At 40.0% G+C, this 12,180-nt stretch overlaps 1 protein-coding gene across 1 annotated transcript in view; it reads right to left on the bottom strand.

The window, feature by feature from the left end:
- Positions 1 to 12,180, bottom strand: part of MTMR10 (myotubularin related protein 10) — a 35,740-nt gene that overhangs the window by 4,732 nt on the left and 18,828 nt on the right. Inside the window, exons 6-15 of the mRNA XM_033070811.1 lie at positions 8,426 to 8,516; positions 5,910 to 6,084; positions 5,399 to 5,486; positions 5,140 to 5,228; positions 4,048 to 4,178; positions 3,854 to 3,923; positions 3,599 to 3,669; positions 2,568 to 2,737; positions 1,111 to 1,281; positions 117 to 299 (exon numbers count right to left, since the gene is read on the bottom strand). Coding sequence (XP_032926702.1) covers positions 117 to 299; positions 1,111 to 1,281; positions 2,568 to 2,737; positions 3,599 to 3,669; positions 3,854 to 3,923; positions 4,048 to 4,178; positions 5,140 to 5,228; positions 5,399 to 5,486; positions 5,910 to 6,084; positions 8,426 to 8,516 — 1,239 coding nt within the window. The remainder of the gene's footprint in view (positions 1 to 116; positions 300 to 1,110; positions 1,282 to 2,567; positions 2,738 to 3,598; positions 3,670 to 3,853; positions 3,924 to 4,047; positions 4,179 to 5,139; positions 5,229 to 5,398; positions 5,487 to 5,909; positions 6,085 to 8,425; positions 8,517 to 12,180) is intronic.

Below are 12,180 nucleotides of genomic sequence, written 5' to 3'. Positions count from 1 at the left end.
AAACCAAGTTAGTGAAGGCTCCCACTGCTAATCCAAGGGCTCCTGCAGCCTCCCCAGCAGGACCCCAGAGTGTGAGCACAGGCACAGGCACAGCCCTTCAGAGCCCCCCCAGTTACCTTGGAGCGCTTGAAGGTCCAGAGGGCCCCGTTGTGCACGCTGGGCGCGCTCTTCCCGATGTACAGCGGGTTGTGGAACAGCAGCCGGTCCCGGCTCGAGAACTGAAGAGACCAGTCCCAAACACACGGAAACCTCAGGCCTTTCTCATCACCCAGCTGAATATTTTTGCTTATAGCAAATTCCTGCAAGAAGTTAACATTCAGGCAGATTAAAATTTAAAAAATGAGCTTCTTCATGAATGTTAAAACCAGCATGTGACTATTGGGCAAAGAGGGGCAGGGTAGCACAACACAGCAGCAAGACAGCAAAGAAAACAGCTGCTCTGCATTTGTGCAGTTACTTTTCAATTATATTAAATAGTTTGTTGGCTTACTCTTAACCCCCAAAGTGGCATTTTGAGAATTCACCAACAGTCCCTCAATGCTCTACTTCTTTGTATGGTTGCTACCTCCAACTTTAAAGGGAGATTATTTAATGAAATAAGGAAGTTTCACTTTTATCAGCCATCAAATGTTTTCTACACACAGTTCTATAAGCTCCAGTTTTCAAAAACAAATTTAAGTGTTGAGTTTTCTAAATGCTTCCATTGTGCATTACTATTGGAATTTTATGCAGCATCTCAAACTTTTTCAACTATTTAAACAATTATGTCAAGAGATTTCAAAGTTTGCCTGAAGCGTGACATTCTATTTATTGCCTGTCATTCTACTTTCTGAGTTCCAGATTTGCTTCCTAGAGGAGTACAAATAACAATGTAGAGTAGCAACATTTTCCTAGGAAAAAACCAAAGAAATTCAATAGACTTTTTTCTTGAATGGTCACTGTCTTTGCACAGATCACCTGAAAGTCGTTATGACTGTATTCACCTGGGGACCTAGTGCTTTGCCCCAAACAGAGCATGACAATTTGAAGGATACACAGGAAGCATTTAGCTGGGTTGCAGCTGGGCTGCAGTCTCCTGCTGGACAAGCAGGTGCAGCCCCTCCTACTCACAGTGCTTTCCTTGACTCGCTGGTGAGGGCAGTTGAAGAGGAAGGTGCCGAACAAGGAGATGCGGGCGCTGTCGTACAGGATGGTCAGGTACACTTCAGAGAACTCAAAGGCTGCTGGGTATTGTTCCAGCAGCTGCCAAACGCAGTCAAGGAACATCAAGAACAAAGGAGACTGGGAAAAGAAACAAGGAATTACCAGATTTAACATAAGCTTTTCCTAAATTGTACCATTTCATTGCAGTTATGGTATCTGGCTGTACCATTGGTACGTTACTAGCCATAGGGTAAACCATTTGGAGTCTTGCATATTTTATGATTCTGTGCTACTGTTACACTCTGATTCCTGTTTAGCCACTTCTTTCTCAGCACTACCTTTGCACAGCTTTCCCTTCTGTATAAAAACACAGTCAGTTCTTTCCTGGGATCCCCTCATACTTATGCAGCTGCAAAAAAACTTTCTGCCATCTATATGTTCCTCATAATTTCTAAATTAGTGCTTGTATGAGCCTTCCTTGCCACTTGGGCTTGTTTTTACAATGTATTTACTTCCTTGTTTGAAGTGACTGGAGCGCTTATGATTCAGCTATGTTAATTTCTCACCAATTTTCTAGTTCTTTTCCATATCAGCCCATGAATGGCAAAGGTATAAACCATCATTTATGTAAAGCTTTAGAAATACTTTCCCCTTCCCATTTTCACTCTTCAGTATATCCTTTCCTAGGGCCAAAATAGCTGTTTTTCATTATTTCCTTCTTGGCATCTCATTTCTTTATCCCTTCATGCATTTCCTCTGCCTGGTGCTCAGTGCCCTTGATTTATCTGTGGGTTCCACACTCTGGGCATGTTCCTGTTCTGTGACTCTGGGCACTGTCCCTGAAAAATGTTCCCAACTTGGGTCCTCTATGCTTCCACCTGCAGTTAGCAGCCCCTCTTTTGCCATGAAGAGGCCAAACAAGATGAGCTGGCGGTGCTGGAAGCTGAGCCCTGTGCTCCTCTCCTTCCACCTCCTGGCAGCTGTGTTAGCTCATGCAGCTGCAGGGCTTCTCCAGCAGCTCCCTGCTCTGAAAGCACTGCACAGTGATAACACCACAGGGATGGAAACAGGGATTGGTGTAACACACAGCAAAACTACTCCCTCCAGCCACACTCCTCACCTCCTTTGGTTTCAATTTGAAACGTGAGCTGTGCTAGTGTTTGTAGCAGTGAGATGCTTTCATGTGTAACCCTGAAACAACATAACCCATTGGATTGCACCTGGTATTTCACTGATTCTCACATGGCTACAGAGGGCAAAGAAAAGATATCTCTACCCTGGAAAGACTTGCTTCCTCTGATACTATTGTAATGAGATATAAAAGTATTAAAACTTATTTTTACTTTTAGATTTCTGTACGAGTAAATGTTCAGGATGATTTCAAGCAGATAGTGTGATCACAAGCAAATATAATTAATTTTTACCTCTTTGTCAGATCTCTTTAAGTGGTTACACCTATCTAAAAATTGATATCCTGCCATGACCCACTCCTTCTGTATTAAGCTTTGAAATCCAACAATTGTTCGAAAATAGGGATCCAGCATGACTTGAATGAGAGAAGCAGCAAGACAACTCAGGTCCCGTCCTTCTTCCTCTGCAAATAACATACAGAATGTACAGAATATACAAGGTAAATGCACATGTACAGAATTAGATTTCAAAGAGCAAAAAGAGGTAACTAAGTCCCATAGTTTTCTTAGAATTTCCTTTAAAATATACTTTTAATTGTTCTCATAATTAAAAAAACCCCAAAACAAACTAGAAGAAAATCACACTTCTTTTTTCTTAAACTGAGACTCGTATTATAGAAAGGGTTCCTACACTATCCAGTACAGCAGTGCATTCATCAAGAACAAAATACCCACCCAACTGCCTAGTACTTAAACCAAGATGTGCTGAGGAGGAGGGTGTTCATGCTGCTAGGTATTTTCAGCATTTTTCCACCCTAAAGCAAATTTTGGAGGGCCATTACATGGGGACACTGGGATGTACCAGCTAAACAGGTTTCATAAAAACTACAGAAATTACAGAATTACAGATATGACCAAGTTTTTCAGCGCCTTTTCCTCTGAAATACCTGTTTGCACAGACACAAGGAGTGGGCACTAAGTGAAATAGTTGTGTATATAGAACCTCTCAATTAAACTCATTGCGTATGCAAGGACTATTAGCCCAATTAACACAGTACAAAGGTTCACCCTAAGGTTTTGATTCTATCATCATTATCAGAACAAAACCCACAAAGACTCAAAGCAAAATATTCCTTTGATGCTAAGGACTATACTACAGTTCTGATATGTAACAAAATTATTTTTCCTTCTAGTTCCCCAAATGCCTGAGATATTCAGAAGCCATGGGGTTTATGTATAAAGATTACAGTTGATTTTATCTATATCTGTTTATCTATATTATCACAGTAATGCAAATAATTACAGCATGCTCTGTGTTGAATTACCTTGTAGAACTACAGAAACGTGCTTACACTCCATCATATAGACAAGCTCAGCAGAATGCTTAAGAAAGGCTCTAGACAGGAAAAGAAAGTGATTTAACAGTTAACAAAAATTCACACTCTACAAGAAAAAAATATTTGGGTTATCTGTATTTACCTAACCTATATATTAAAGAATCCTTCAACTGATGCACTGTTCATTAACAGTGCTGAAAGCTTTGCATATTCCATTGAACATATTTTATTAACGGTACCAACCTAATGTACTCTAACCAGCGAGTGTTTTCCAGTGAGGACAGCCACTTCTCTTCAGTTTCATCAAAAGGCTCTGCAACAGGACAGTAATTACATTGCAGAACAACTTGCAGTAACAGTCCTTGTCAGCCAGGCTGACTGGAATTCACTGCATGCCAGGAAAGCAAGCCCCATAAAAGAAAGCAAGCCCAGCGTACCATTGACACAGAGCTGTTTGAGTTTGATGTGTGCAGCCTGGATTTCCTGGATGTTGGGGAGACATTTGTCCAGGTCAGATTTGTAGACATCACTTCTCAGGGGATGGCTTCGAGTTATGGCATTACAAATCCTGCAGAAGAATCAGCAGGTTCATTGTTGGAAAGAAACAGTCTTTCATGAAACATGCCACTGTCTAACTGCAATTAAACCCACATAAAACATGCACCTCATTAAAAAAAAACATTTTACTGGTTCATATTCAGGAGATACATTGCTCCTGCCATGAAACTACTGACTCAAACATTTTTGGTGTCTGCTAATTACAAAACAAACCAAAATGCTGGATCATTAAAACATCACATTTGAAAAATGAGATCTGAGGCTGACTGACAGTTAAATAACTCTATTCAGTTTTTAGTTTTCCATCATTTTTAGTAAGACTTACTTACGCTAAATCAAGAGAACATATATAAAGTTTATGAAGTCAGGAAATCTGACAGGGTTTCAACTCAGAGCTCCAGCCTAACACTCAATGCAGGTGTTTGCACTACTACAAAAAGTCACACTACAAATTAAACTAAAGAAAAAAAACCATTAAGCTTGCAAACTACCCACACAAAGCACTAAATGCCTTCAGTCTTTCATTAAGGACAGCGCATGACAGATATTTCACAGAAATACCATGTGCATTGTGAAACTAAATCTATTGAATTGTATTCCCAATGCCACAAATGAAGGGATTTTTTTACTGTTTTGACGAAGGAGGTAAGAAAACCTCCACCAATGTAAGCTGTATTACTATAAATCTGATCCTTTTATCAATAAATTCTGCCATCTGAATGATTAGCCCACTAAAAAATAAACATACCATGAAACCTGAAAAGTTATTCAGTATTTGAAAGTGGAATGGCCTTGAATAAAAATCGTGCCAGAACAAGATCCCGAGAACAGTCTCTCCAAAGTTCCTGCGCTCCGGTCCCTGTGCGGTTTCACACAGGGTCACCTCCACTGCCACCCACAGCTGTGTCACACAGTCACCATTGGTGTTACCCTAACCCTCTGACTGAAGAGTGGCACAAGGAATCATTTACCTTTGATCAATTTTTCGCTGCTGCAGTACATCTTTAATGTTGGCCATTCTCACAAGGGCACTCCCATTAGGGTGATTCCAGGACCATAACTAACATGGGGAAAAAACACAAGAAACAACAAAATCATGGAGGTTAGAGCTATTCTGTACAATTTTTTTCCTTAATGCTATGCACAGAACTGTGTTAACTGGCACACACAGCCCCAAGCTGAATACTGTGCAATGACCAGGAGCAGTACCAGAACAGAGAGGACACTTACAGGCATTCGCCTCCCAATGAAGGAGTAGGAGTACAGCTTCAGGTCTTGATCTGCTAAGGAAGATGGAACCACAAAATATTCTGGAAGGCTTGTGGAAAAAAACATAATAAAAACAGTTACTTTTCTCTGTGTCTTTTACCATCTTCCCTCTTGCTGCAGTGCAGTGTCACCAGCTCAGTGAGGCTGTCCCAGAGCAGCCCCTGGGCGTGGCTGCCACTGTCCAGCTTGAGGGCTCAGCCACAGCACCAACAAACACTGCCCCGAGGATGCTGGTGAGAAACTGCATGTCCCACATGGAAGTATAGAAGCACCAATGCCAAACCATGACATTTCCTATAGGGACATGACATTTCCTTTAGGGACAAGACTTGTAGCATCTTTCATCTAGGGGCCCCTCCAGAGAGCAGCACAATCAAGAGGTGCAGTGCACAGCTGGGTGCAACAGAGGCTGTGGGGCACACAGGACAAGACAGACCATTTCCCTCCTACTGGTGTTCCAAGAGACACTTACCAAGTGGAGATCATATAACCTTCATTGACTGAGCACACTCTCCACTCGGATGCACCTGTCCTTTTGATTTCTCTATCCCAATCTGAGTAAGTTTCAAACAAAGGAGTCTGCTGACCACTGGCATTGCCGATGCCACCGCCACCACCTCCTGGGTCTATGCCATTCACCTTCTTTGCTAGGAAAAGGAAAGTCATCAATGCCCATTAAAAAAATAAATACAAATCAAACTCTTCACCTTCCTAATTACAAAAATAAGCCATTAGCATCAAGACTAGTATTGTCTATATTACCTACTGTTGTATTACAAGAAAGAGGTGATTTAATGGCAGCTTGATGATACATGAAGATGTCAATGTAGTCTTTCCCTGCAATTTCATCAGAAAAGTAACATAGAACTGGCCTGCTGTGCTGCTTGACAAGCCATACTAATAGGCATACTAATATTCAGGAACAATTGTTATCTCAGTCACAGGCTTTCTTTCTTCAATATGCCAAATTTTGCAATGTTTTAAAAACATGAACCATTTATAGGCTACCTATTAATAGCTACCATGTCAAGAAAGCAAAAAAACCCCAAACTTACATAATTTCATCAACTTTAAATGACTGCTGTAATAACAGCATATAAATAAAAGAAATGGAAGGCCATGTTAAAATATTGGGGTTTCCATATAAATTTATTTCCACACAAAAAGATATGTTTAGGGATCAGAAGCTTAGAGAGGCTGTTACTATACAGAAGGATCTGGTCATTCTTTAGATACCAAGGAGACAGCCAGTTGTGTCAAAAATAAATTACATTTTGTTTCTTGACACTTGAAGTACATTTTTAGATGGAAGTGGAATAAACTGAAATTCAACCCTATTACCATCGCCATGAAAGCTCTGAGCCTTAGCAAGAGCCTGCCCAGAGGAAGCAGAACAGCATCACAGTTGTGCTGATATCCCATAACTCTGTGTTTTCTGCTTTCTGTATCTATCAACTCCATTCCCGTACTGGCACTCTGGCTACTTAGGATTTTCAGACGAAAACAGGACTAAAATCAGACTGAAGCAGTTCTTCAAAGATGGCAAAAGGAGAAATACAATAATTACAAAAGGAGTCAATTTTCCTGTTGAATGGCAGGATATATAACTATCAAATACAGCCTGGGAAAAACCCCAATGTATACATAAACCAGAGCAATGCAGGCTTTTTATGTTCCCCAAGAAGCACAAAGACAACGTTTCACCTTTTACTTTACTGGGAGTAGCAAGGATAGAGAATCATTAAACAGCACTGAACCACAAGAGCAAAGCCAGAGATCTATGGGACAAACACCAGGGTTCACAACAACAAGAACACCCCAACCCAAATGAATTTCAAATTCTCTTAGGAGCTGCAGTGTTGCAGAACAACTCTCCTTTGCCATTCTGGTCTGCTGCTCCAGAGGAACATTTTTACCCACCTTATGTAATTCTTCCACAAGGTATTTTTCCATATAGCAAGTGGTATTTTAAGGGTAAAGGCAGCTTTGTGATAGCCTAACATTTTATTGCAATTTTATCTGCAAATTGCCTTCCTCCCTAGTACTTTGTAACATGAAAATACATGGACCTTAATAATTGCCCAAGCTTTATGAGGTAAGAAATTTCATGTGTAATTACGTGTGCAACATAATCACATGCACGCTTATTCTTGTGCATGCAGAAGGCAGTCACAGAGGCACTGGGATGAAAACCATGCACTGCTTTGCAAATTTGAAGGCCTGATCTCATAATTCCACAAGGTTCATGTTTTGTAACAGCTAGATCAGTGGTTTCTAGTGCCAGCTGCCAAGTTCAGCTCTCAGTACCACAGCTCTGCAGCAGCAGCATGCTCTGTGGGAGGCTTGTCCCTACAACTGATGGTTCTCAGCTGTGGCTCGGCTGGGGAACACTCAGCAGTGACCGCACAGCATTACGCTAGAAATCAAGTTCCAAAGGCATCTTTGCAGGCTTACCTAACTGACAAGGTTCAGTTGGAGATTGGCCTTGAGCAGAGAGGTTGTGCTCCAACTCAGCAGGGGTGGTGGAGGTTTTGAGTGGTAAGAACTGCCTAGTAAGCCTCTAGGAAAGAAGGTATGGAGTCCCAAGTTGCACAAATCCTCCTGCAATACCACCAGAAGAGAAACTTATTCCCAAAAGAAGGGCAGGTGAGCAAGCCTGCCTGATGGGACATTCACTGGGTACCCAGAGTACCAACAGAGACATACAACAGGAGGATGGAAGCCTGAACTGAGAAATAGAAGTATTCATGCTGGCACAGTTTGACTTTGTTTTAGAAAGGAAAGACATTTCTTTGGATTTTGGTCATTAATGTCTATCCCAATGAATGACTTATAGCCATAAGTAAGAGGCTGGGTGCAGAACAATCTGATTTTGTTACCCTTGGAGAAAGCCTCAAATGCTTTTTGCCACTGCTTCTGGACAGAAGTCTTTTAAAATACATATTACAAAACAGGAAAAAAGCACAATCCAAGTACTTTCCTCCTTACCTGGATTATGATATATTTCCCCAACATACTCAAATGCAAAGAGAAGCTGAAGATCCGTTGGCTGAGAATAATGAGCTATTGCAAGGCACACCTAGGAAAGAGACATTTATTACTGTTATTTATATATCTATATAGACAAAAAAAGTATTCCCTTAATTGTAACAGTGTCAAATATGCAGAGTTGTGAAAGAACTAAAAGTTAATCTTTTGATATTTTCTTTAAGGAAAAGAGTACTTATCAATCCAGCAGCAGAACCTAAGAGCATGCAGTTCAAAAGGTCCAACCTAGCAGCCAGCAATCAGTGCTTAGAGAAGAGGGGAAAAACACAGAAATAACATAATGGAATTTTTCCAGGACAATTTTGAACCATTAACAGTTCAGGCGTGTCCTGAAGTAAAATCTGGTATCAGTATTTAACAGCATTTAACAGATATTTTGGCTACAAAGTCGTCAGTTGAGCCAGGAGGTTTTTCATGTGTGACTTCCTTTTAAAAAAACCTTATTGGTTCTTTCTCTAAGATTAAAATTAAGAGTGCAGCACATGATTTAGGATTAGATCCTAGATTTAAAATTTCACAGAGATTGGTGCTGTTAATTCTTCAAATTTCAGGACATGAACAGAGGCTTTAACTTTGTCCTGTTCCCTTAGTGTTTGCTTCTGCATTTTACTAAATTTACTAAATTACTACCTTTTAACCAGGGACAAAGACACAGTGTAAGCCCACATTCTTACCACCCAATTTTTTTTTTATTTTCTTTCTTCCCTTCAACTTTTCCTGCCTTTTCATATTTAGAAACACATTTACAAAATTTATTTAGAGTTTAGCAGTTTAGAATATTATTTCTGAAAAATAATCCTGTGCATCCAAGAAGTTGTTTTCTGTTAGTGAAGAAAAGTGTCCTTATTGTGACAGACATAACAAAGATCTGCACCACAGAACTGAAGGAATACCAGTGCTGGCAGCACTGGGCAATGGGAACAAAGCTCTAGAGCTCAGTTATGCTGAGATCTGCATGGAGAAAGCTGCTGCAGTTTTATTGTTTGTATGCAACAAACACGGTGTTATGGAACCTTTACTGTATTTTTATATACTTTGGCTTTTAATGGGGACAGTCCTCATTATTTGTAAAACCAATAATGACAATGCACTAACTTGAGCTGAAAATGTTATTTCACAAACACTCGACAAAAAAATTCCAGTGGAGTCTTGGAACCATGGTTTCTTTAACTGTGCTCCCCACACTTTCAGTTCTATAATGAAATTGCAAAGGAAAATAGAGGACAGAACATTCCAGGGTGACAACGCCCCAAAAAACTTTAACAGTACAAGTGTCCCTGGAGAACAGCACAGCAGGACTTTCCTAATGAACATTTAGAAGCTAATGTCTAGGATTTGATAACATTTTTAATGACACAACTGGAAGCCATATTTTACTAAATCTTGTGATTTCAATGTATGAACCAAAGCAGAAGAAGCCAGTTATTCAACAATATTTGACCACTTCTAACAGATTACTTTGGTTATCATTCACAATGAAACAAAATGGAAATATGTGCATAAGAACATTATGACTTCCATTTTTCTATGTAGTTTTTCACTACAGTAACTGATTCTAGCAGAGCTACTTCTCATTTTCATTTATGGAGTGAAAGTTGAAAGCCTTTTATTATGCTAATCTACTCTCAAGGTTTCAGGACAAACTGCAGGAAAAAAATTCCATTGCACTGCCAAATAACACAACAGAAATACAGTAAAACCTATTTTTAAATAGGCAGTAGCTGAAATCTGTCATTTGCTTGCCATATTTGAAAAAGGGAGTATGTGTGCACTGTGTGAAGAGGGATAAAATGGTGGCAGGGAGATAATAACCATCCAGATCTAGTTCCCCACAAAAAAAATGAGACCATAGTTGTGCTTTTAAATAAAGCAGGAGATGGAAAATGCTCTGGGTGTTCCATGGAATAGATCTAACTCACACCATGTATTGCATGGGTGAAACAGTTCATCCACAGGTTCAGGACCTCTATTTCTCTTATTTTAAAAAGTAATAGATTTATCCTGCTACTATCTCTATTTCTACATTTTAGAAAAATTCCACTCAGATACACTAAGCAAGTACTAAAGACATACTAATTTTCTGTTTGTCCCTCACTAAATCCCTATAATAGCTTTATTGTCTCAGAGAAAAGCACATTCCACAGATCTCAGCAGATTATGGCCATAAGTAGAACGCTAAATTGGAAGCCAAGCATGTTTTACAGGAAGCGTTCTCATATCAAACTCAAAAATGTTTGGTATTCTTGCCAATTTACAATTGTGTAAAGCTGAAGATATTTAGGCTCAGACAAATAACAAGAGAATAGGCTGCTTGTTGGAAAGTTCATTTATTAAAAGCAGTAAACACAATGGCTGTAGTTATTTCATAGTACAAAAGCATTTCCCTATGTCAGTGTCCCCTGTTCAACCCCTATCTGAGAAAAACAAATGGTACTTTCAGGGCACACTCACTTCTTCAACAGGTATTTTACCAAGGGCAAGAGCTCCAAAGTATTGCTCTTGCAGAGGAGCTGTCAACAGCAGCATTTCAGATCTGCTAAATTAGCATAGCCCTGCATTTTCCCTCCTTCCCTAAGCCAAGCTACCTGGCTTATGAACTCCCTGGAAAAAGACTGTTTTCATTGCTACTGCAATTCCTTTCCCAGGCAGACACCCGGTAGAAAGTCACACAAGCAGGACTACATCAAGTCCTACAAACAGTTTCTTTTCATATTCCTAGGCTAGAAAATCCATTTGGGAAAATAAGCATTCAGCATTAAGAGAATTATTAAATTCATCAGTATTTTTGAAAATACCTTTTACCTTCTCCCAGGGAAGTTGTGGCTGTGCCATCCCTGAAGTGTTCAAGACCAGAACAGGGCACTGAAAAACCCGGTGTAGTGGAAGGTGTCCCTGCCTATGGCAGGGGGTTGGAATGCAATGAGTTTTAATGGCCCTTCCAACCCAAACCATTCTGATTCTGTAAGTTTACTTCTAAAGAAGGTTTTCTTCACCCCCTCCAAAGACAGTATCTTATGCATTCCCAGTGCCTTGAAACAGTACCAATTTTGTGATCTGTATAAATAATTAGAACAAGGTAATACAGCTGGGGAGGCAGGAGGAACACATTAGAAAGGGTCAGGACCATTTGTCCAAGACTCTTAAGAGTTTCATATTATTGTTCATAACAATTAGAGAAAAAAAGTGTTCCCCTTCACCCCAAGTGTTATGACGTAGGAAAGGCTACTTTTGATTGCACAGGAAATGAGATTTGAGATTAAAAAAATTTCCTTCTGTTTTGATTGAGCATGTGATTCTGAAACGGCTCTCATTCAAAAAAGCTTCCTGAAGGAAAAGCACTGAGGGAGTTACAGAAGAGAAAGGGATGAGAAAATGGAGATACATTAATGGAGGCACAGGGTGTGTGCCATTTTGGGGCACTGCCAAGATCCATGTGTATGCTGAGGCAACAAGCCGGCCATCACCTAACAGTCAGAATATCTACAGCCTCACCTTTTCATGCATTTTATTTTCTCAGTCTAATGTCAAATACTGCAGTGCCTAAAAAAAATAGCAGGAGTTTTCAGTTTGACTGTTTGCTGTCATTTTTGGAACAAAATCATTCCTTTCCTCTAAGGAATGTGAAATGCTTCTTTTTTTGCACCGCCTAACTTCAGACTTCCCCAACTTGCTTACCCTTGCTTCCCCATCCTCCA

The sequence above is a fragment of the Catharus ustulatus genome, chromosome 12, assembly GCF_009819885.2.
Source record: "Catharus ustulatus isolate bCatUst1 chromosome 12, bCatUst1.pri.v2, whole genome shotgun sequence".
In the NCBI taxonomy this organism is placed as follows: domain Eukaryota; kingdom Metazoa; phylum Chordata; class Aves; order Passeriformes; family Turdidae; genus Catharus; species Catharus ustulatus.
This window is presented reverse-complemented; position numbering and strand designations above follow the sequence as displayed.